Source organism: Lutra lutra, chromosome 5 (genome assembly GCF_902655055.1).
Source record: "Lutra lutra chromosome 5, mLutLut1.2, whole genome shotgun sequence".
Taxonomy (NCBI): domain Eukaryota; kingdom Metazoa; phylum Chordata; class Mammalia; order Carnivora; family Mustelidae; genus Lutra; species Lutra lutra.
In genome coordinates this window covers 126248554-126275119 of record NC_062282.1, presented here as the reverse complement: position 1 = coordinate 126275119, position 26566 = coordinate 126248554, and the positions used below count along the sequence as shown (strand labels likewise).

Below are 26566 nucleotides of genomic sequence, written 5' to 3'. Positions count from 1 at the left end.
GCCTTTCGCGGGGTCACCAGGCGGCATCCGGGCGGCACGGCCGCGCCCGGCATTCCAGTTGGCCCCTGCGGCAACAGGTGAGGCCGGGCCGAACGCCAATCACACAGCCAGCCCGCCCGGCGTCCGCGCTCCGAGCTCTAGGCAGCGGCGAGCTCGAGGAGGAGGATCCCGGCGGCAGCGCGGCGGCGGCGGCGGCGGCGGAGGCGGCGGCGGCGGCGGCGGCGGCTTAGCCTTGCAGGAGCGACGGCACGGAGGCGGGAAGTGCTCCCGCACGGGGGCGCTGCCACCTGCGCGGGGGAGGAGCCAAAGAGGAACCGAGTTTTTCTGCCGCTCGAACGCACTGGAGTTGGGAGAACCCATCCAGACCATGAAGGGCAGCAAAGGCATCGAGAACCCGGCTTTCGTCGCCTCCAGCCCAGACACCCCGCACCGTTTGTTTGTATCGCCCTCTCATGTCGAGGTCTCTGACTTGTCCATCAATACCCAGCGACAGAATTCGCAGCCGCGGGAGCCTCCGGAGCCCCAGAAGTCACCGGAGCCACCCCGGCCCCCTGCGGATCCCGCTGTCTCCCAAGAGCTGTCCGTTCCAGAGTCGCTGTCCGAGTTTGAGGAGGGACCCTGCGGGTGTGGGAACTTAAAACCGCAGAGTCTCCAGCGCTGCAACACGCCCCAGGGCTTTCTGCTTTACTACTGCCTCTTGGCCCTCACGCAAGGTAATGGCCAGCGCCCACTGGAGAGGGCAGGGGCCCAGCGAGGGCGAGGAGGGGCGCGCGGAGCTGGTGGGGCGGAGAGGGCAGGTGTGTGCGGCGGAGCCCGCATGGTCCACGCGCTGGGCGAGGCAGCCCCGGGCCTGGGGACTTGCAAGCGCTCCCATAGACGTCCGCGGGCTCAGGCATCCGCATTCGAGCTTTTCCTTTGTACCAACTTTTAAAAGTTGCCCTGTGAGCTTTTTCTCTCCCCCCCCTTTTTTTAAAGATTTTATTTATTTGTCAGAGAGAGAGGGAGAGAGAGTGAGCACAGGCAGGCAGAGGCAGAGGGAGAAGCAGGCTCCCTGCTGAGCAAGGAGCCCGATGCGGGACTCTGGGATCATGACCTGAGCCGAAGGCAGCTGCTCAACCAACTGAGCCACTCAGGCGTCCCTTTTCTCCCTCTTTTTGTGTTCTATCCCAGTTTAGCCGTTTCCGATTCCTTAAAGGAAGTGGAAATTACTGGAGCCTTCCTTTGGGAAGAGTTTACACCGGGGGTATCTATTCTGTGCTACAAAAGCATGTTATCTTGCTAAACTCCTTATTAAAGGGATTTTATTTTATTTTATTTTTTACATTGTTTCTGGAAGGGAAGGGTTAATTTACAGGTGAGGGTAAGGTGGTTCTCAAAGGAGAAATTTGTGGATAGGTTAGGTAGCAGCATTCATGTATTGTGAGTACGTTTAGTTTGAGTTGTGTGTGGGCACAGGTGGAACCCAGTGAATGTTAGCAAAGGCCCGAGGTGTTGTTGAAGGGTGAGGCTTTTGAAACGCAAAGGAGTTGTGCAGTGTGTTTTGCTCCAGGATCTCTTTTAGGGTCTCTTGGGAGTTACTGATAAAGTCCACGTTTATACCCTTAGGAGTTTGCAGTCTAGACCTGGTTTGGAAGAGTGAGTGGTAGAATAGAGGAAGAATGGGTCCCAGGAAAGAAAGCATGGAGAAGGTAAAAGCCGTTGCTGTGTTGCCCAATGCAGGGGGTGAAAAAACGGGAAGGCTAAGGTGACAGACTCACTGAGGAGAGGTGGGCATTAAGATGGAGCATCCTAAAGGAAATGCTGAAGGTTAGTTAGAATTTGACGGTATGTAGATATTTTTTGGTCACCTGAGCCTTATTTTCAAAGTATTTTGTAAAAAGGCCAACCAGGGCCGATTGGAAGAAGTGTAATCCAAGAAATATTTTTGAGGAGGGGGAGGAGTTGGAAGGAAATTGCTGTTTTTTAAGATTAACTGAAGAGTAAATCTAAATATATTCGTTCTTTTCTTTTCTTTAATTAACATATAATGTGTTATTTGCCCCAGGGGTACAGGTCTGTGAATCATCAGTCTTACACAATTCACAGCACTCACTGTAGCGCACCCCCACATGTCCATTACCCAGCTACCCTCTTCCTCCCTCCCACCCCCCAGCAACCCTCAAATTAAGAGTCTCTTATGGTTTGTCTCCCTCCCCTTCCCGTCTTGTTTCATTTTTTCCCTCCCTCCCTCCCCACTCCACTCTTTCTATTCTTATTCCTGCTCCCCTGTCTGAAAGGAACTCAGAACTCAGTGCCCTTTACTTTTGCACATAATAGGTGTTCAGTAAGCAAGCATTGATTGCAGGTCAACTGCAGCTTTTCTGCCAAAGGTTGTTTTGTGCCAAAAAGTTATTTCCATTTCCACCTTTCTTGCCCCCACCCAAGTTCGCCTTCTCTCAACGTCTTGGTCTTAGTTGTCCAAAATCTGTGACCAAATATTTCAGTGCCATAGGAATGCAAAGTTCAAAGAAGTTAGACACAATTAAAATTTCTTGTTTTACCTTGAAACCTATTCAGAAATTTCTGTATTCAGGAGCACATTCTTGAATTCCCAAAGGAAGTCTCCAGTAAATTGTTATTTAAAGTTATTAACAAATATTATTGATAGCCCTAGAAAGATGGGTCAGCTTTAGGCTAGAGTTATATCTATCTAGAGGCCCCCAATTTAACAAGCATAATCCTAGATGAAAGTGACCCAATAAATTCTCGTTTCAGTTTAAATCTGAATTATTACCATTTAAGTTTGAATTATTACTTAATCATGTTTCTCAGACATGATCCCTGGGAGGTCCATTTCCATGGTATATTAAGTAGTGTTTGGGAAAAACAAAAACCCTATCTTGTCAGGTTAGTTTACTTAACCCAGAGTTTCTCAAAGATAAACAGGGTTTCTCTTAGCACTTAACCTTCTAATGTGCCTCCTATTTTCATGTATGTATAATAGAGACATGTAGTGTGCAATATTTCCTGAAATTTCCTTTATTAAAGCAGAGTTCTTAGAACTTCTGTAGCATTGAATTCAGAGTGGTATTCATAGGCTTTAAGTGCTAAATCTCCATAAGAGTTTATAAATTTACTTTCTCAGAGAAGTTGTACCATAAAGACAGTTGAGTTTTCATGACTAACTTTTAATCAGTATGACAAGTGTGTTGGGAAGTTGGTTTTTTGGGGGGGGGGGAGTTGATCTTTGGATGGGGAAAGTTTCATATTCTCAGATAAGTTTATCTCATAAGCATGTCATTCCTAGGTACATTAGACACTATACCTTTAAATTTTAAGAACTGTAAATTGGCTTTTGACTTATTAAATTGGCATAAAAATAACATCATGTTAAGACTTTTAAAACTTGTCATATTGGTTTTCTTCAAATATATTTAAGTTGCAGTCTTGAGAAAGCAAAATTTAAAGAAGTTGTAGAAATCATGACTTGTGTATATTCTGTTAACTAATGAATGAAGATGAGTCATGGTATCTCTTAAGTAAAGGGAGTAACTAGTTAAAAACTATAATTTGATCAGATGCTTTTTATTTTCAATTTATACTAATGTTTAAACTCCTGTAAATTTAATCTGTATCTGGACAAAACCTTTTTGTTAAGTCAGTCACAATTAGATTTCCAGCTTTTCGTTGTTTACATTATAGTCTTCCATCCCAGTTGTAATTAACAGATGAAGTGTATAGTTTTTCGTTTACTTTGCATATGATTTAGAATGCCAGTAGTTGAAATGACTCAGTGTGTGTTTATTTTTGTTCTAGGTTCTCTTAAGTTACAACTTTCATGTCTATAAAAGTTTTAGAGGAAAAGATGTTTGAAGCTAAATTTCACCTTTCATAAGAATAAGTCAAGGATCTCTAGTTATATATAAATACGTTTAATAATTGAACAACCTGGGAAGCAATTGGGCATTACTTTAATGACCTCTGAGTCACCTGTACTTTTTTGTATTCTTGTGAGTGAGGTCTAAGAGAGTATGTTACTCTTGGAGTCTCTCTCGCAGACTGGCTTCATGAGAATTCACCAGTCTGATTTTTTGTTTGTTATATAGAGAAAAATGAAGTTATCTACAATTTTGTTTATGGTAAGCATCGATTTTATTTAACACCTGAAAATTCACAAGTGTACCATTTAAAAGCAAACTGATTTTTAAGGAAGTTTGTTTGAGTTGCTGACTTTGAAACTTTGGGACTTTTAAACTTGGCACATTAAAAAAAAATCAATATAAATGAACACTCAAACTTTAGTCATAATCAGACTTTAGTATGTTGTTTTAAAACTCATAATCCATATGGGGAAGTTAATAAGAATCATGTACATACATTTTCTTTTCTCTCTTTTAGGTATTATAGTAAATGGCCTTGTAAATATTAGCATTTCCACTATTGAGAAGCGCTATGAAATGAAGAGTTCTCTGACGGGCCTGATATCATCAAGCTATGATATCTCATTCTGTTTGTTGTCTTTATTTGTGTCATTTTTTGGTGAAAGAGGACACAAACCAAGATGGCTTGCATTTTCATCCTTTATGATAGGACTGGGAGCACTTGTGTTTTCAATGCCAAAATTTTTTAGTGGAAGATACCAACTGGGGTCCTTTTTTGAAGGTAAGTTTCTGTTATGTTTTTGTTTGTTTTAATTTAAGAAGTACTTTAAAACAAGGCCCTTAATTCTATATTGCAACTTACTTGTACAGGTGAGAAGGGTAAGGACTTAGTCTCCTTCACTATTTACTGCTTTGTTTTGATGTGAATTGTGTGAAGTAGATTAGTGCATTATTCATTGCTTCAGTGGTTGTTCACGTTATTAATCCTCTGAATCTCATTCCCCAAATTACTCATTGCTCAAAAAGCAATGATCAGTTTTCCTTTGCATTTGTAACGTCGTCGGGGTTCTAAGAGCTATAGTTTTCCCGTGTGTGTGTGTGTGTGTGTGTGTGTGTGTGTGTGTGTATGTTTTAAGTTACTATTTATTTGAAAGAAAGAGAATGAAAGACAGCATGAGAGAAGGGAGGGTCAGAGGGAGAAGCAGACTCCCCACTAAGCAGGGAGCGGGATGTCGGATGTCGGGATTCCCTGGACTCTGAGATCATGACCTGAGCCGAAGGCAGACACTTAAACAATTGAGCCACCCAGGCATCCCCCAACCCCCAGTTTCTGGTTTTATTTGCTGTGCTTACAGCTCTGTACTCTGGACATGTTGATTTCCTGATTCCTGAGAAAAGAGAGATGAAATTTATAGAACTGAAGCCTTTCCTAAGAACTGAAGCTAGCTGTACTTATGACTATACTAGAGACATAGAACTTTATGAGTTATCTAACGTGTTGCTCTGGTTAGTTGAAAAAGTACATTATTCAAAGACTCAAAAGGAAATTTGACTATATTTCTATGTTTTTTTTTTGTTGTTGTTGTTCTCCCAAAGAACAACATTGTTTTCAATGAAGAAAACAATTATGGTAGAGCCAGAGGGATGTTCTAACGAAGACCTTAACATTTTTATTGTCTTTCCTGGGATTTTTAATAGGAAATATTGAGAAAAAGAGGGTTATAAAATTAACTTTCAGGAGTTAGATAAGTGAGGAAAAGGCTTAGAGTAAGAAGAAAGGAGAACTGGGGCCTGTTGCAATATAGGCATTATTTTTAAAAAGTTAAGGTTCTTACATTTGTGGAGTTTCAATATTGAAAATTAATATTAAAGTATTAACATTCCTAAGACCAACTTCCAAATTATAGAATGACAACCAATAGGAAAATATTTTTAACAGTTTAACAATAATATTTTTAACAATTATGCAGCATGGTTTTAGGGGTATACTTAGGTAAGCAGTCTTCCTTTTGGAAATAAAAATAGAATATGCAAGCATATAGGACCAATAGAGGGTGTTTTTTTTTTTTTTAAATTTTTAAAGATTTTTATTTATTTATTTGAGAGAGAGACAGTGAGAGAGAGCATGAGCCAGGAGAAGGTCAGAGGGAGAAGCAGACTCCCCATGGAGCCGGGAGCCCGATGTGGGACTCGATCCCGGGATTCCGGGATCATGACCTGAGCCGAAGGCAGTCGTCCAACCAACTGAGCCACCCAGGAGTCCCTATAGAGGGTGTTTTTAAAGAGTTTTGGTAGAGTTTGGAATAAATGAGATAAGGAAAGTATGTTATCAGTGAAAAGATCACTTTTGTTGATTCTAGATTGGACAAGATTCTGTAAGGCCAATGTCACATAATTTCCCTGGAGGTAGTTTTAGGAACAAGGCACACTAGGCTTTTTAGAATGACACTTTTGAAATCGTAACACTAAAGTCTAACCTTGAGTCTTTCACATAGGAAACATGATACTGATTCTGTGATAGCAAAAATACTGTTCATAGCATTTACATGGTAATCTTTGTACTAAATCAAATTCCCCAGTCTTCCAGTTGATCAGATGCCCTACTTGTTTTTAAAGTATATGAGCTCTGATAATATCTCTGACTCTCTAAACTAAAACACAACACCTGTTCCAGTACCAAAGCCTGATCTCTCTTCAACAATCTTCTTAGCTTCATCTCTTGCCAGACACACTTTGAACTGTAGCTGATCTGAACAATTTATAATTTGCAAGGGGAAATGGCCGCAAATTAAGGTGTGTGTCATTGGGGACAGAGATAAAGCCAAGAAGATTGTTAAAACCAGGTCACATTATACTGTACTATGTAAGTTTTTAACCAAGTTCTTTTTGATATGTCTTACTGATATTTTTATTATTTTAGTTGAAGTAGATTTGAGGAATTGGCTGATTGTGAGGTTTTTAGTCTAAATTAGATGCATAATTTAAATCATAGCTTATCACTGGCAAATGGAAACAAAATCTCAGGTTGCCCTTGTGTTCTGTCATTTATACAATGAATATTGCTTTGGACTCTACATTGTGCTGCGATAAACAGCGAAACAGTTTCATGCCATCAGGATTTTCTGTGGTAGTGGGAAGAAATACAAAGTTCATAAACAAATGAAATAATTGAAGATTAAAGTGATTTTATGAAAGAACAAATAGTATGAAGTAATAGTGCATAAAAGAGAAAATATGTGGTCAAGGGAAGGCCATTTTGACAATAACTGGATAATGAGGAACCAGCTTTAAAAGATGCTTTCCTGGCTGGAGAAAAACATGATAAATGGCCTTGGAGGGGGAAAAAGTTTGGCAGGTTTTAGGAATTGTCACTTTGGCCAGCATGATCAAGGCAAGGGAGAACATGGCATGACATGAACTTGGAGAGACCGGTAGATGCCAACATGAGGCATTTAGATCTTCCTTTAAGTGCTGTGGGAAGTCATGAGGAAGTTCCCTCTCCCCCCCTTTTTAAAAATATTTTATTTGAGAGAGAGCAGGAAGCACAAGAGCGAGTGGGGTTGGGGATGGGCAGAGGGAGACGGAGAAGCAGATTCCCCACTGAACAGGGAACCTGACTTTGCAGTGCTTGATCCCAGGACCCCAAGATCATCACCTAAACAGAAGGCAGATGCTTAACTGACTGAGCCACCCAGGTGCCCCGCGAAAGTTTTCCAAAGGGACGTGCCGTGCGTGATCTTACATTCTGATATGATCATTTTGGCTCTGAAGGATGAGAGTAAATAGGAGAGAATCACCTAGGGGTTTTTTATTAGAGTCCAGGTGAGAGAGAAAGGTGGTTGGACTGGGTTTGTATTAGTAGAGATTTAAAGGAGTGAATGATTCTCAATGTATTTTCAAGGAAAAAGCGTATTCTTTGGTAGATTGATTACGAAAGAGGAGTGAAAAATGACTCCTTGATACCTGGCTTGGCCAACTGGAGCCATTCACTCCCAATGCAGAATAGCATTGAGAGTGGAAATCAAGAAATCAGGTTTGGAATTAGTGGGAGCTGAATATTATGTATCTCGATAGTGTTGTAATACATATCTTTGAAAATACATGTTTGTATGAATGTGCAAGTTACTCTTTAGTCTTCATTCCTAGAAGGGCTCATAGTGGATTTGAAGGTCTTCCTCATTCTAATTTTTGATAGGTAATGCCACACTGACTTTTAGGAAGGGATGTACCAGTTACTCTCTCACAGCCAATACATGAAAATGCCTAGTTGCTATCTTGAATTTTTGCGTTTTTTTTTCCCTGAAAGTGTTCTTTAATAGGAATGTGTCTTTGTGGTATGTTTGTGTGTATGTGTAGGTATTCAAATATAACCGATACAGAACTCAGGACTGAAACTGTATTACATATCTAAAGGAAAGGGATCCAGGCATTTAGAAACAGAAGGAATGTTAGAAATCATAAATTCCTTCTTTTACACCTCTAGGACAAGAGGTGAAATGGCTTCATAGTGATTTCATAAAGCAGTCAATAACAGCTAAAACTAATACTAGTTTTTGTGCTTTGTTTAATGTTTTTAATTTTTTAAATTTCTCATAGGTTTATTAACTATGTTGAATAGTTTTAATATTTTTATGAATTTATTTCTTACGTGTTTACATATTATATAATTACTTTTGTGAATTTAAACCATTTTTCTCCAATTTCGAATAGCCGGTTATAATGGTCTGTTCGTTCTTAAAAACATAATAACTGGTCTTTTCAAGTAAGTTAATCCACTTTTGTAAACTTTGGACTCTATAAATTTGGACTCTTTCATGATTTGTCCAAGTCTAAGGAGAATATACAAGAAAACAATATGAGTGGGAAAAGAAACAAAAGAGTTGAAAACTCTCTGTAAATAGATTAGAAACAAGGGCATGTACAATCTTGTTAGGTAATATAACATAAGTAACCTAAAGAACCTTTCACTAAGAAATCATTTTATTAATTGAAATTATAGTATAATTTAATTTGAAAATGACATTGAGAGAATTAGCATTTTCCTTTGGGTGCCTTTTTGAAAAAAGTTAGGGCTCAGGACGAAATCATTCTATAAGAGGAGATTAATGTAATATAATATAGTTGGTAATTAGAGGAAAACAAAATGTGAAATATGATAAGCCTGTATAATTTCCATAGGTGATAGAAAAACACAAATGAGGTAAAGAGTTAGCAAAAAGGTAGAAAAGGGTATTTGAAAACAGCTTGAATTTTCTATTCTGTAAAAATAAAATTTGGGAAAAAAAATTTTTTTTAAAAGATTTATTTATTTATTTATTTGACAGACAGAGATCACAAGTAGGCAGAGAGGCAGGCAGAGAGAGAGAGGAGGAAAGGAGGAAGCTGACTCCCTGCGGAGCAGAGAGCCAGATGCGGGACTCGATCCCAGGACCCTGAGATCATGACCTGAGCTGAAGGCAGAGGCCTAACCCACTGAGCCACCCAGGCGCCCCTGGGAAAATATTTTTTAAAGGGAAACTTTTATGAAGACCTAAGGGTTAGAGGTGATTATCTAATTTCAGAGATATTTATCAAAGGGAAGTTTTGGTTGTTATTGGATACAAAAAAAGGGAAGAATTAAAATTGAGAGAAATGCTTCTCAGAACTAATTTTTATATATGTTAGCCTGAAAATAGAATACTGTCATAAAATACTTCTAAGTAAATAATATTTGACTTTCACTTTTGATATATTTTAACTTGTTATTAAATATTTTAATATCTTTCAAATATTATAAAAATATAATAAGTAAATCTTTACCACATAACATTTTGTTTTCATCCAAGCACTTTTTAATTCCTTGTGGATGAGTGTTAATTTAATGGTGTTAAGGAAAATAATCTCTTTGTCTCTTTGAGATTTTTGGGAAGGGGATGCTTATTAAATACTTAGAAATTATAGGTAAGTAATTACTAAATCCAGTGACGCTCTTTTTCTTTACTGACCAATAGTTGGATAACTTTTCTTAAGTCATCTTATTTTCATGTTTCTCTTTTCCATTCCTTTCTCAGGAAAAGATAGCTCTAACACTTTACATTTACTTCAGCATTAAATTTCTAATGTTTTAGATTGGTATTTCAGGAAGAATTCTGTACCGAAAGATGTTGGTTATGCAAAGTGACTATTTAAAATGTTGAACTGGGAAAATGATTAATGTGAGACTCAAATGTGTGATTTAATTTTAGTTACTGTTTTGCCTTTTATCTTGTATTCATAAAGATTTTTTTTTTAAACATGGAATACTTGTCTAGATTGGAGAAGACATAGGGCCAAGGATCTTACAGTTTTACAGTTGCTAATTTAATACAGTATAATTTCTCTAGGCCTCTGAATGTTCTTCTTCCTTGATATTTCTTCTTCCTTATAAAGAATCAGTTTTATTTTTCTTATATTTCAATTTAATTGCAACAAATGAATAAAAAAGGAAAGGTAGTATCTTAGACTATGTAATGATGTAATAAAACAAATGATTCAAAAGATTTTAAAATTCCATACATAGGGTAAAAGAGCTAGAACTAACTTTTAGGGGTAGTCAGTGCTCCAGATGAAACTAGCATAGTTTTTAATATCCAAGGCACTTCAATCTTCCACAAACTTCCCAGATTATATGAGTTACCCTAGATGCTTGCTGCCGTCACTCACTGCCCCTTGAGGACCCTGACTCAGCAAGTCTGTAGTAAGACTCAGGAATTTATATTTTTTGAAACTAACCAGGTTATCTTATCAGTCCATTTGGGGAAACATATGTCCAGCTTGGTGCTTAATTATTTTGTACAGTTTCAGCTGTGGGCACAGAGGTTTCTTTTTCATTTCAGGATTATTGCTTTATAAATTCCTTTAAAATAGAAGTTTCACAACTGTCATGAAATACTAGATACTTTAATGTAGCCAGTTTTGTTGAAATTCACATGACCAAGCTTCTGAAAAAAAGGAAACAGAGAAAATTAAATAGGAGGCATGTGTCAGTGAGTTGTTAGCACAAACTTATTTCTGCTCACAGCTATAATTTGTAAATAGAGATTTAAAAACACATGCCCTTGACCAAAAGAATATAATGTCCCGGTGTTTCTCAAAGTATGATCTGCAGAGCCCAGCTTCTGAAGATATTAAGAGTATCTTAAAAATATGTTTCATGGTTCAATGAGGTTGGGAAAATCAAAGTTAAGGGCTGTCTCTGTTACATCCCTGTAAGTTAATGCAGTTTTGAATCTGTAGTTAAGAGGATGTGATATGTACCAAAGGACTCCACTGCTTGGCTCCTTTACTCTGCTTCTGCTGCTCACTTCATGTTTTCTCCCCCAGATAAGTGTTTTGGTGAGCAGGCTTTGGGGACATCTGTTCTGTGCTGTCTTACATCATTTTGAAAGCCCTTGTTCAATTTAGAATCTTGATTATGGCCAGCATTAGAACAGCCTGTGATGGATAATAGGTGTTCAAGAAATGTTTGTTGAGTTGTCAGATATGTTAATGAATGAATGGATCCTTTCAGTGGAGGCATATTACGAGTCTAATGACTTCCCCTCCGTAGAAGGGCAGTAAGAGCAGTTAATGTCAGATAGAGGCAGTTTGGGATGCTCTGTTCACATTTTCCATAAACTTGGCCTAAAGAGTAATGGGGCATTTTTTTTTTTCTCTTCGCCACCGAGGGGAGTTTTGGGAGGAACTGTGTTATCAGAGGCAGAGCATAGATGATCTTTATGGGTAAGATTTGGGATCTGAAAAATTTACAGTGCGAAAAAGGAAGCTAAAACGAGAAGCATATTCAGGAATAGTAACACAATGTTTTGATGTTCTACTTTTGTTTTTTGTCTTAATTACTTGCTAAACTGTTGATTTCCCTGTGTAGCTACCATGCTTCTAAGGTGATGCTGAAATGCCAAGATTTTTTCTTGATAGACTATTAGTAGTGATTATCCTTATTTGTTTTCATGTATAAAATAAAAGGAAATGCTCTGATAAGGCATTCAAGTTGACCAAAGGCATAGTTGTGTCTTATTGGTATAGTGTATGGGAGGTGATAATTAAGCAATGCTTTTGTTGCTTCCTCAGAAAGGTTGGTAAAAATGTGGTTTGTAGCAAGAAAGAAATGAGGAAATTCTATTTTCTAAGTCACTGTTTTTAAAAAAAAATGCCCAAAGAGGTATTGTGTGTTTTAATGTATTTTTTCCCCAGTTAATTACTATTAGCACATTACATTGAGAGAAATTATGCAGCAATATAGCAGGGATATTAGGGTCAGACAAAACTGAATTTAAATTTTTGCTCAAATGCTGTGTGATAGAACTGTGTGGCCTGGACAAGCTTTACTATAAATTACGATGATGATAATAACCCCTTCCTCACTGGAGACTGTATGATACTGTATACTGTACTATACCATAATGATAAGGCAGTGCCTGGTGCATGGTAAGTGCTCATTAAATAGTAGCAATGAATAATAGTGATGTTCATGATAATTAAGTAACAGCTATACTAATGTTAAAAAACTACCTTTCTTAGGATGCCTGGGTGGTTCAGTTGGTTAAGCTTCTGCCTTCAGTTCAGGTGATGATCCCAGATCCCTGGGATGGAGTGAGGGGCTCTCTGCTCAGCTGGGAGCCTACTTCTCCCTCTCCCTCCTCAGCTTTCCCTCCTTGTTCTCTCTTTCTCTCTCAAAAGAAGGAACAAATAAACAACCCCTCCCCCCCAAAAAACTACCTTTCTTAGTTTATCTCAAAAGTCTGGCTAAACACTTCCAAAGTAATATATTAGAGAGGATTTTAATTAGGTATGTTTCCAGGATTTTATTCTTAGGAGATAAGAAGATAACTTTGTTTGGTGTAGTTTAGCTTAAAAAGATCCACTGAAAATAGTACACTAAAATACTACCATTTAAATAGTCAAAATGCCTGTTTAAATATCTTTAATTTTTTATCTAATTTTAAACATGATACATCCTTTGCAAGCCATTCAGAAGATTTAAAAAAAAAACCTGAAAGAAATGGAATAAAAGGAAAAAAATGGAATAAATGAAACAAAAAGGAAGGAAATAAGAAATTTTTATACCATATCTTAGATTATCCACTGCTAATATTGTTCAGTTTTCTTTATGTATATATACGTTTGTATGTGTATCACAAATAGTCACACATAGTACATACATTTACAGTACAGTCATTAACACACAGTCATGTTTACTCACATCCACACACTCTAACATTCTTACATATTCATACATCTTGGATCACATTTACACATATGCATTCAAATGTACATTTAAAGGAAATAACATTTTGAATTTATAGATATTCACTTTTTCTTTAAGAATATATATTGGTGGGGTGCCTGGGTGGCTCAGTGGTTTAAAGCCTCTGCCTTCGATTGGGTAGTGATCCCAGGGTCCTGGGATCGAGCCTTTGCCTTCAGCTCGGGTCGTGATCCCAGGGTCCTGGGATCGAGCCCTGCGTCCGGCTCTCTGCTCAGCGGGGAGCCTGCTTCCTCCTCTCTCTCTGCCTGCCTCTCTGCCTATTTGTGATCTCTCTCTGTCAAATAAATAAATAAAATCTTAAAAAAAAAAAAAGAACATATATTGGTCATTGTTATATGTTAGAACAGAGTTGCAAATTATTTATGTCTTTATATTCATTTTATAGATAACCTATTTAATCAGCCCTCTTTTGTTGTGTTTTTTTATTAGTACATTTTTCTGGTTAGAGAAGTCCTATGGGTCATTGCAGACAGTTTGGACAATACTAAGGAATAGGAAGAGAAAAAAAAACAATTCATTGTTTTTTCTCAAGGAAAAGAAATTTGGGACTGTGTTAATGTTTTTAACGTGCCTATTTTTTTTTTTTTCCTTAAAGATTTATTTATTTATTTATTTGACAGAGAGATAGAGATTGCAAGTAGGCAGAGAGGCAGTCAGAGAGAGAGGAAAGCAGGTTCCCTGCCGAGCAGAGAGCCCAGTGCGGGGCTCGATCCCAAGACCCTGAGATCATGACCTGAGCCGAAGGCAGAGGTTCAACCCACTGAGCCACCCAGGTGCCCCATGATATGCCTATCTCTTATAGAGTTAATATAATATTTTGTATAGTTTGCAAACTTTGAACATTCTTTTCTTATATAACATTCCTTTTTAACTATTCTCATGAAGTTGAATATTTATATTTAAAAGTTTTCTATTGTAAATTACTTCATGCTAACATTGATTATGTTTAAAGATTTTACTATATTTTGGTAATTATACAGTATTTAACATTGCAGAATTGTCTTTTTTCACTCAGGATAATTCTCTAAAAACTCACCAGAATGGTGGTTTATCCAATGTTCATTCCTTTTTATTGCTAATTACTAAGTCGTTCATGTAATGAATGTATCAGAGATGGTTTGTTTAACCATTCACCTACTAAAGGACATCTGAGTTGATCTGTTTTTTGGTTGTTACAAATAAAGTTATGAACATTTGTATGGATTTTTGTGTAAACATAGTTCTCATTTCTGTAGGATAGATGCCCAGGAGTGAAACAACTGGGTCATGTGATAGTTTTATGTTTATTTTTTTGAGAACTGCTAAACTATTTTCCAGAGGGAGTGTACCATTTTATAGCCCATCAGCAAAGTATGAGTGGCCCTATCATTTGGTGCTGTCTTTATTTTTTATATTAGCCATCCTGATAGGTTTCAGTGAAATCTCACTGTGGCTGCAACTTGCATGTTCCTAATGGCTAATGATGTTGAGCATCTTTGCTCGTGTTGATTTGCCATCTGTTTAACCTTGGTGTAATGTCTGTCCATGATTTTTGCCCATTTTCTAACTGGATTGTTTAATTTGTACTGTTGAATTTTGAAAGTTGCTTATGTATCCTAAGTCCTAGATCTTTGTCACATAGGTGATTTGCACATATTTTCATCCAGTGTATAGTGTATCTTTTCATACTTTTAACAGGGTTTTTCATAAAAGCAAAAGATTTAATTTTGATAAGGTTCAGTTTACCAGTTTTTCCTTTTATGGATTATATTTTTGTTGTCAAGTCTAAGAATTCTTTACCTAGTCCTAGATCCTAGAGAATTTCTATTTTTTTTTTAAAGTTCTAGTTTTCCATTTTTATCTGTGATACATTTTGAATCTTGACTCTCTTTGTCTTCCCATTAGCACTAGCATTCTCTGTTTTTTCCTTTAATATACCAAACATGTAAGAAACCTATTTGTCACGATAATCATCTGGTTGGAAAGAGGAAAATACATAGCAGTCACTAGTTGAGAGAAATCCTGAAATCCCACTGGGAAGATGGTATGCTTGTTCCTTGAGTAAAGCTGCCTCTTGGAAGGCGTTTATTGTTCTCTGTTGGTTTTTTAATCATCTTTGGCTATATTTGAGAGGGCAGATGGAGGGTATACTCCTTGGATAGTTAGAATCTCTATCAGCCTGTTTCTTACCTGTAGAAATTTGGGAACTAAGGGTTATTTTCATACTCATTCAGTTATAATCTGTCTGAGAAGAGGCTGGTGGTTCATTTGGTGATGCAACAGTTTCAGAAACCAATTTGTTATCTAATTGATTTGGGTATATGTGCCAATAGCCATACTTATAGTTTTGTTGTATGTCTTATCTTTCTTAACCTCATGTCTCTCTCTGGACTTAATTAAGCATATCAGACTAATGGGAGAGTAATACCCTTAGGTCCTTTTCTCTAAGCTGTATTTTCCAATTAAAAGTACTTGCTTGGGGGCGCCTGGGTGGCTCAGTGGGTTAAGCCGCTGCCTTCGGCTCAGGTCATGATCTCAGAGTCCTGGGATCGAGCCCCGCATCGGGCTCTCTGCTCAGCAGGGAGCCTGCTTCCTCCTCTCTCTCTGCCTGCCTCTCTGCCTGCTTGTGATCTCTCTGTCAAATAAATAAATAAAATCTTTAAAAAAAAAAAAAGTACTTGCTTGGCACCATCTTAATCCATTTAATGGTATTAACAGTGAGTGTGGCCTTGTTTTTATCCTTGACATGGTCTGTTTTAATTGACCTTTGTTACTCACAAGGGACTTCTGAATTTTATCTTTTATAGGATTTGGATGAGAAGCAGTTGTCTCTTCCAACTCTGAAGTCTAATCCTATTCTCTTTCATTCCATCCAGAATGCTTGGCACAGATCCACTGATCACCCACAATGTCATTACTGTCAGTTATTTGGGTTATTGGAAGAGGTCAGAAAGGCAATGACCCATAAATCTCTGTAGGATGTTAAAATATGTTACTTAAAAAAGAGTTTCAGCACAAGCTTGCACTGTTTTTTAGCATATCATCAGGCAAAGGGTAGATAGTAGGTATTTGTTGAATGAGGACCCCCTGTAATGCACAGAAAAGCCTGCCACATTGAAAAAGAGCAGAAGAGAGGAAGGAACTGTTTCAGAAAGTTAGTGAATAAATAAATTACAGGATTTCTTTATTGAAATGATTCTGAGGATCTTGAGTAATACTAAATTGTTCATGTGGTCCCTGGGATAATGTGAAAAACACTTCTTTCTTGAAAAATTATCTGTAACTGTGCCATTTTCTTTTCATAGATTGTACTTCCTATTATCTCCATTTTGTTATCAACGTGGTCATGTTTCCAATTTCAGTTTTATTAGAGCAAATAATTGCTATAATACAAAATATTTTACCTTATGTCTGAGTTTTTAAGATAGACTCAGTGGTATTAAGAAGTGATCATAATAACTAGGTATAAAATATAAAATATTGGTCCTTTTGGTTTTGCTAAATATGACATTTTCTAGGATACAGTTTCTGTGACCGAATGCTGGTTACTTCAAACTGAAATATATTCTCTAGTCCTAATGTAGCATATAAATTTCATTTATTACTATTATTAATCTATGATTTCTGTCTGTTCTTTTTCATATTAATCTGTTATATTCTGACATTTCCAGTTCATTTTTTGGTATTTATTCTTATTTTCCTTTTGTTTACTTTATTACTATTATACTTAGAGGCTATAAATTTTGTATTTGTCAGGTTTTAATTTTTATAGTATCCATTACTGTTATTGCTACATCAGATAGAATTTTGGGGGAATGTAGGAATTATAATTTGTTCATCATTTTCAGTATTTAATTTTTAATATATTTTTAAAATGTCAATTTTTAATACATTGAATTAACACCCAGGGCTTTTTGCTATGAAAGTTAATTGATCTTATATTCTTTTTAAAAAAGATTTTATTTATTTATTTGAGAGAGACAGAACAGGTAAGTGGGGGAGGGACAAGGGGAGGGGAGAGAATCCCCAGTGGAGTCTGTGCTGAGCACAGCTGGATGCGGGGCTTGATCTCTTAATTCCAAAATGGTGACCTCAGCAGAAAACAAGAGTCAGATGCTTAACCGACTGAGTCATCCAGGCACCCCAAATCTTATATTCTTGTGGTAACCCTTGTTTTTTTGAAAATTCAAAAAGACCTGTAGGATATAAGTTGTATTGGATATTTCTCCATTGGATATTTGTCCATCCAGATCCTGGGGCTATGCTAACCTTCAGAGGCAAGGTCGGCTCCATTACTGAATGAGTTTTAGAGACCAAATTGACATATTTAAGTGGGAAAATTCTAAGTTTTATGGGTAGAAACCCAATCTGAATCAATATTATAGAGTTTCACAATCCTTTTACCAATTCCCAGACCTACACTAGTTCATAGACAGAATTCATTATTGATAGGAAGGCTAGATATCTTTGAAGAACTTTACAACAAAGCCAGGAGTATATGATGCTTCTCTTTCCCTAAACCTACCCTAAAACATTTTATCCAGTGTTGAGGGGGAAGGGTAGTATTCATATTCATTGGAGATGATTAGATAATAGCTCTGAACTCATCTGATCTCTGGAGTTCTAGAGTAGTGCCATGGTCCACTGATAAGAAAGGGACTTAGAGAGGTCCAATAATAGACTTGGCCCCAAGCTGCTCTATATCACAGTAAGAACCCATCCTGTAATTTTTCTTAGTCTTAGGATAGAGAAAGGGGATAGATATACTAGCTTGAAGAATCTCCACACTGGTTACCTGACCTGTGGATTGAGAGATATTATTGTAGGAAGAAATAATTAAAAACCCCTGAATGAAATAGTAAACTGGAAATAATATGGTATTCTTAAGAGGATTGTGGAGTTTAGTGATGCCATCAAGATTTGAAAGATATTAGGGTGGTAAGTCCTACTATATTCTCACTTTTTTTATGAATTTGGTGTAAATGCATGATAAAATCATAGAAAATGACTTTAGACCATTGTAAACATAATTAAAACTATAACTTTATTTTTTTATTACTTCATAATCATAGAGTATACATAATACTAATTAGAGCCATGTTTCCAGATTTGGTACCTTTTCTAGAGCAAATCGACAAAGACCTGATACCTAATATATAGTTACTGATCTGGCACATGTTTTGTTTCATTTTTCAGCTACAAAATAATTAAGATGACTTGCTTTTCTATGGAAGAACAGGAGTACATCACTATTCTCTTCTATCAGTACTGCACACTCGTTTTGCTCTTTGGTATAATATGGTCTAGAGCAGTGGTTCCCAACTGAGGCCAATTTTTCTTTCTGGAGAACTTTTTGATTGTTATGACTGTATTGGAGGGTGCTACTGGCACCTAGTGGGTAGAGGTCAGGGACACTGGTAGACATTCTACAAGGCCTACAGGAGAGGCCCTTCCACAACAAGGAATTATCTTGCCCCAAATTGACATTTGTGATAATCTAGTCTAGAGGTACCATGATCATCTTACTATTCCACAGAATGTCTTGCTGGACCTTATATTGATGGTATTAAGCTAATTGGACTTGGCCAGTTAAGTATTTATTTATTTACTTATTGTATTTTAGAAGCCTCAGTAAAATATATGCATGCTAGAGAAAAACCACAAAAACATCAAGAGCCTACCATAACGTATGGCCAAGGCCATGTTATAGTACCCTCTTTGCACATTCCACATTCTGCACTTGCATAGCTCTTGGTGTATCTTTTGGGATTTGGGAAGCCTCACCTACCTCATTGGATACATTAATCTAACATATTTATTAGGTAATGCCTAAGATTGCCAGAATTGAGTAGGAACTGAAATAAGGTAAATTTCTTACAGCAGGTATAGACAGTATTTTTGGCAGAGAGGGAGGATGTCAGAAGCCTCTGACAAGTCTTCACAGGGAAATCACTGTAAGCACCCCAGGTTTTTGTAGTAAGACCATGCTTTCTTCTGCTTACAGTATTCTCCATTTGAAAAGTGGCTCTTGGTTTACTACTAGATGTTGGTATGTTAGATGTAAACATGATCATGATCTGAACTCCCCATGATGAAGTATTGTTATTTACTATAACAAATAATAAAATTAGACATGTGAAACAGTATTTCTTATTAAATGAAATGGTAGATACAAGTAGGTTTGGAAAGCACAAGTAACTATATAGCCAAGCATCTCACATTTGCAAGCTGCTTGTTTTTATTGCCTTGTAGATGGATGTAAAGATATTTCTGCCACTTGTTAATGCTCATTTGGGCATATCCTTTGTGAAGAGGTTCTCAATGAGGAATAAAAGATGGTCTGTGCAGGGAATGTCATTCAGTGTCTTGTGGAATAGTACCATGTAAAGAGTGGCCATAATGACATAAGCATGGATCCACAAAGATGCCTTTCCCTCATCAAGACTGGTCTGTTTACCCTCACTGCAGATGGACTGCTTGATTTATTAACTCTAGGGGTGTGTTCTGAGAGCTTCTGATATGCCAACTTTCCCCAGGGCAACCAATATACCCAAAGGCAGTTAAAATATGTCTCTACTAGTTGCAAATTATCCTCCTAACTTAACTATATATTCTAGATAGGAATTTCTTCTCACTGCTCTCCATGCCTCTGCCAACACTCAACATTGTTTGACTTACAGAATGCCTTATTCATTATAATTATATTCTATACAACACCACTTCTGACCAAGAAACTTATTTGCAGCAAAAGAGATATAGTAACAAAGTCCTGCGCATGAAATTCACCTGCGTGTCTTACTCTGTACCCAAAACCCAGAAAAAACTGACTTGTGGGGATGTGTTCATTGTGTTGTAATTCGTAGAACAGAATTTTCTTAGAACATGATACATGTGTTAAATAAGGCAGAAACCACTCTGTTTTGCTGGATCCTTTATAGACAGAATGCATAGGGTAAGGAGCTAGGAAGTGCCAAAGGACTAGTGCCTCTTCCTACTGTATCTAAAATTCCATTTATGGAATTTTTGCTTTCTGCCTTGGTCTTGTTGAGTCCTAGTCCCCAGGAGATAAAAAGCTTTCATCAGATAACCCATTCATTATTCCCTTAAAGTCAAAGCCTAGACTGTACCCTAATTTTATATATATGTGTGTGTGTGTGTATGTATGTATGTATGTATGTGTGTGTGTGTGTGTATATATATATATTTTTTTTATATATTAATCTATTTATATTAAATAATCAACAGGAAGAGAAGATGGTCACTGAACTGGCAGAAGTGATAGGTCCTAGTTACTCAGGGGAAATTGTGTTGTTTCTACACAGTGTCTCCAAAAAATATATTTTGGACTGAGGGAATTTACTTGGGTGCCTCTTCACACTCCCACACTCAATAATACTTGTTAAAGGATAACTATGGCAACCAGAGATAAAACAGCTGAAGACTTACAAATGCTCTGTAAAATCCTAGACCAGCTGAGGTACAGGCAGGAAGTAAAGGGAGCAAAACCTGGATGATAGGAAAGGAAGCAATGTTTGTCAACTCGGTCTTTCCGACCAACTCTAGAAGGAAGAACTGTGGAGCTTGTTAATTGTCCTACTGTTATTTTCCTCTGCCTGTTACATGAAGACCACTGATGAGGACCAACATTTCAGTGTTGGTTTCAGGTAGGATAATAACTGGATTGACGTTACCCCATGATGATGTTTTAGTGATAGATTCTTGTGGATTTCTTGGTTGGAGATAGTGTTTCTCATCTGGAGAAGGATAAAAATGGATGCTAAGATACCAAAAATACTCCACAAAAAATGGATAGTCCTGGATGGATATCCTCTATTTGTCTTTCCAGATCTGTCATTCATTTTATCACCCAGTTTAATAGAATAAGGCCCATGGACTATGTTGCCTCAATACTTTGCTACCTGGATTCTTATTGGGTTTAGCCAATGGGAGTTTGCATATTGGAAAGAAAGAGGTCGTAATACTTATTTTCCTGGTATGTTCCCACCAGAGTTGGTGCATAAGTTACTGTGTGCCTTTATATAACTAAGCTACAGTTTTTGTAGTGTTTTGGCAGCTGCCTAGTGGTACTGGCACTTACTATTTATTCCCTTTAACTCTGTCTTTGTAAAAAATCCATACCCATAAAAAATGTTAAATTTCCCTCAGTTATCCTTTTTGTCTGTGTTCTACTACAATCTTCTGTGATACATAAAAAAAATGCATACATATTTTCTAGCTTTATAGTCTTTCAAAAAACATTTTGATTTAACGTTCCTCTTTACAAGTGACTTTTTTTTTTTTTTTTTAAGATTTCATTATTTATTTGAGGGAGAGGGAGAGAGAGAGAGAGTGAGTAGGGGGAGGGGCAGAGGGAGAGAATCCCAGGTAGACCCTTGAGCCAAGCACAAGCCCATCGTGGGGCTCAATCCTATGACCCTAAGAATAACACCCAAGCCCAAACCAAGAGTCAGAAGCCCTACTGACTAAGCCACACAGGCACCCCTCCAAATGACTGCTGTTTTGAAATGGAGTAGTGCTAATACTTTATAACAAATTGGGAAACTTTGTATTTTCTTCTCTATATAGGAATAGTTTAAATAACATACAAGGGTTGATTGTTTTTGGTTGAGTTTTGATATAAATTCTCCAGAAAAAAAATATTTAGAGGTAGACTTCTGATTCCCATTTCAATTTATTCCAGAATCATAGATATGTACAAATTTTATATAAAGTCAATATTTTAATTTTAAGACATTTTCAAATTTCTTGGTGTAAGATTATACATAGAATTTTCTACTGTTTTAAAAAAGGGTTTTATGCCTTTGTGGTCATTCCTATGAGATTCATGGTGTGTTGGATTCTACTTTTCTTTCCTCCTTTTTTTTTTTTTTTAAAGATTTTATTTATTTATTTGACAGAGAGTTTGAGAGAGAGCACAAGTAGGAAGAGTGGCAGACAGAGGGAGAGGGAGAAGCAGGCTCTCTGCTGAGCAGGGAGCATGATGCGGGGCTCGATCCCAGGACCTTGGGATCATGACCTGAGCCAAAGGCAGCCACTTAACTGACTGAGCCACCCAGGCACCCCAGGATTCTACTTTTCTTATCTTGTAGTGAGTTATGGCCACTTACTTTAAAAAAGAAGGTTGGCTGTTAGAAATTATATTAAGTTTTTCTCCTTATTTTATGTTGATAGAAACCCTTATAGAAATGTCTTGAATTATATCCCAAGCTATTTAAATAACCAACTAATTTTACTTTATGTTACCATTAACCATGCGATGAATCTGTTAAATACTTAGGCTCTTTAGTCGTAGAGATTTTGGTAGTAGATAATCTAATCTTGATTTTGCCTATCTGTAAAATGTGGACAGTAATGGTACCTCCTTCATATGTTGTTTCTGGGAATTAGATAATACATGATAGGGAAGGATCTTGCATAAGATGATCACAGTTATGGCTAATAACATAAGTGAGGATCAAATGTAAGTAAGGCATGATAAGCAAGAACCTGGTGAGTAATATAGACAGTTAAAACTTCAGGGTTCATTGTCACTGAATGGAGAAAGAGAATAGTAAATAAAGATAGCGTTTCCTTTGGGCAATTTGGGAGACGTGGAAATTGAGCCAGACTTGAGCAATGGGTATGATTACAGTGGGAAAAGCATATGGTGTGGTCATTTTAGGCAAGGAATATAATGTTGAGTGATTCTCATGTTTTAAGCTTGATAACTAAAAAACATAAACAGATATAAGGAAATGAGGCAGAGAAGATGGTTTTTTGAGAATGGTGAGTTCTGTAAACAGACATTTGAGGTAGAAATTTGGCATTAGAAATATGGTTCTAGGGATGCCTGGGTGGCTCAGTTGGTTAAGAGACTGCCTTAGGCTTGGGTCATCATCTCAGGGTCCTGGGATAGAGTCCTGCATTGGGCTCCCTGCTCAGCGGGGAGCCTGCTTCTCCCTCTGCCTGCCACTCCCCCTGTGACTGGGGGAGTGAAATCCCATCTCAGCCTGCAGCATCCTGCCCTACCCTTGGCCGCAGGATGGGCCCAGAGGAAAACGTGATTTCTTAACGTCCAGGTTTTGAAGGTCAATGCCTGCGGAGAAACAGGCTGTGAGCCTCTGAGTGGGGATGCGGATTGGACTAAGTTTGATATTTAACTTATAAATGTCCAGGTATGTAGATTTTCATTTTCTCCTTTACCTTTAGTAGCTGCACAGATTAGTGGGTAGGACTGAACACTGGTTTGTCGCTTAAGCAAAGTTCTAAGCCTTAGTTTTATTGGCAACATTCCCTCTGTTCATGAAGAGCGCAGGCGCTCCCTCTTGTGGCGTACTGTCAAAACAATGTTTTAAAATTAGTGTTGAACGTATTTTGCCAGGAATTGTTTTATTTCTCATTAGATGTTGAAATTCTGGGTTCAGGCACTTTCTTCAGCTAATAATACTGCGTAATTCACGTAATAGGTAAACCTAGCTGTTTGAAAAATCTGTTTTATAACAGGTGCAATGTAATAAATTATTTAATATTACTTAGGATGGATAATCTTCATGTCTCCGTGGCATCTCAGAATGAAGTATTTCTTGGTAGGCTGAACGGAACCCTCTAGTAGTTGCTGTTTTTGTTTTTTTTTTTTTCAGGAAAGGGTAATTCCATGAGATTTATAATGTGTTTAAATATTTGTCTTTGGCCTTTATACTTGAATGATAGTTTTAAGATTTATGAGTTACCTTTTCTTTCACTGATTACTTTTTAAAAATAATTTCCTTTGCTTTATGAGATTAATGCTGCTCTAGAGAAGTCTGATGCCAGTTAAGTGTTTTTTATTTCCTTCTCCATAAGTTATTATCTTTTTTCTTGATGGCACAAGTGTTTCTTCATCTTTAAAATCTGATAACTTTATAAGGGAATAGTCTTGAAAGCCCTGCATCAAATTTCCTGGGATGCCTTATGCCCTTTTAAATTATAGATCGGTCATCATTTATTTCAGAAAAGTTTCCTAAGTTTTACCTCAAAGTATATACTTTTTCCTATTCTGGTTGATTGTGCACATATTTGATTTTCTTTGTCTGGGTCTCATTTCTGTAATTTTCTCTCAAATCTTTTAAGTCTTAGTTTTGGTTTATTTAATTTTGTTCGTATTTCTCAAGTCACGGATATGTATTCTCTCTCCTTGTAATTCTCAGAGTCCTGTTTTCTTTTGCCCATTTTGATGTGACTTTCATTTCTATGGTAGTTTTCATTTTATTTCATGTCTTGCCTTGAATTTTTTCCATCTATTTTTTCCTTCTCTTATTCATCACATTTATGAGCTTATTTAATCCTCATTTTCAGTTTTTGATTTTTTTTTTTTTAAAGATTTTATTTATTTATTTCACAGAGAGAGATCACAAGTAGGCAGAGAGGCAGGCAGAGAGAGAGAGAGAGAGAGGAGGAAGCAGGCTCTCCGCTGAGCAGAGAGCCCGATGCGGGACTCGATCCCAGGACCCTGAGATCATGACCTGAGCCGAAGGCAGCCGCTTAACCCACTGAGCCACCCAGGCGCCCCTCAGTTTTTGATTTTAAGAAGCAATTGTTGTCATCACTTTTAAAGCATGGAACTACGGTAATTGAAAAATCTACATCATAGTGATGTTTTTGTGGAGACTCTTCTGCCGTGTGTTTTGGTTTTCCTTTTTGGTTATTATTCACCGTTCAAGGAAGCAAATTCTTCCTTGGTTAACTTTTTGTAAGATGTTCGTATTGGTTTTTTATTGCTGCATAACATATTATGCAAACTGAATTTGAAACAGCACAGTAATTCTATCTTACTATCTCTGTGGGTCAAGAGTCTGGCACAGCTCAGCTGGGTTCTCTGCTCAGAGTCTGAAACTCAGGGTGTCAGCTGGCTACATTCTCATTTGCAGCTCTTCAGAAGCTCCTTTTCCAGGCTCATTAAACTGTTGGAAGTAATGCTTTTGGGGGATTGTTTAACTGAGATCTCCATTTCCTTGACAGTCATCACTGGTTGTTGCTGTCAGCTTCTAGAAGCTCTCTGCATTCCTTGGCATGTGGTCATCTCCATCTTTAAAGCCAGCAAGAGCTCAGAGAACCCCTCCTTGACTTCAAACTTTTCATCCTTTTTCTTCCAGACTGCCCCATTTGTTGGCATATAATTTTTCCCAGTATTCTTGATGATTCAATGAAATCTTGTCATTGTTTGTATTTCTCTAGTGTTGGTTGTGGTCTCTCCTCTCTCACTGGTGATTTCTTTTTTCTTTTTGATACGTCTGGCTAGGGGTTTATCAATTTTATTAATTCCTTTAAAGAACCAGCTCCTAGTTTCATTGATCTTTTCTATCATTTTTTTTTTTCCTGTATCATTTATTTCTGCTATAATCTTTATTCTCTCCTTTCTTCTGCTAGCTTTAGGGTTCATTTACAGTTCCTTTTGCAGCTCTGTTGGGTGTAAGGTTAAGTTGTATAGTCGAGATTTTTCTTGCTTCTTGAGGTAGCCCTGTATTGGTATATCCTCCCCTCTTATGTCTGCTTTTGCTGTATCTTAGAGGTTTTAGACCATCATGTTTTCATTTTCATTTGTTTCCATGTATTTCTTCTATTTCTTCTTTAATTTCCTGGTTGACCCACTCATTCTTTAGTAGGATGTTCTTTAACCTCCATGTATTTGTGATCTTCCCAATTTTTCCTCTCATGGTTGACTTCAAGTTTCATAAAGCTGCAGTTGGAAAATGTGCATGGTCTGATCTCAGTCTTTTTATACTGGTTGAAGCCTATTTGTGACCCAGTATGTGGTCCATTCTGGAGGATGCCCCATATGCACTCGAAAAGAATGTATATTCTGCTGCTTTAGGGTGAGATGTTTTGAATACATCTGTTAAGTCTACCTGGTCCAGTGTGTCATTCAAAGCCATTGTTTCCTGGTTGATTTTCTGCTGAGATGATCTGTTCATTGTTGTAAGTGGGGTGTTAAAGTTTCTTACTATTATTGTGTTATTATCAATGAGTTTCTTTATGTTTGTTATTGTTTCATATATTTGGATGCTTCCTAGCATAATATGTACATAATATGTACAGGGCATAAATATGTACAGTTGTTAGATCTTGTTGGATAGATCCCTTTATTATGATATTGTGCCCTTCTTCATGTCTTGTTACAGTCTTTGGTTTAAAATCTAGTTTGTTTGACACAAGTATGTCTACTCTAGCTTTCTTTTTTTTTTTAAAGATTTATTTATTTGACAGCGATAATGACAGTGAGAGAGGGAACATAAGCAGGGGGAGTGTGAGAGAGAGAAACAGGCTTCCTGGTGAGCAGGGAGCAGACTTGGGGCTCTATCCCAGGACCCTGGGATCATGACCTGAGCCAAAGGCAGACGATTAACAACTGAGCCACCCAGGTACCCCTACAGCTTTCTTTCTTTCTTTTTTTTTTTTAAAGATT

General features: G+C 37.4%; 1 protein-coding gene across 1 annotated transcript in view; it reads left to right on the top strand.

Moving 5' to 3' along the window:
* Positions 1 to 231: 231 nt before the first annotated feature.
* Positions 232 to 26566, top strand: part of SLCO4C1 (solute carrier organic anion transporter family member 4C1) — a 65305-nt gene continuing 38970 nt past the window's right edge. Inside the window, exons 1-2 of the mRNA XM_047731617.1 lie at positions 232 to 713; positions 4378 to 4641. Of these exons, the coding sequence (XP_047587573.1) occupies positions 368 to 713; positions 4378 to 4641 (610 nt within the window). The 5' untranslated portion in view covers positions 232 to 367. The remainder of the gene's footprint in view (positions 714 to 4377; positions 4642 to 26566) is intronic.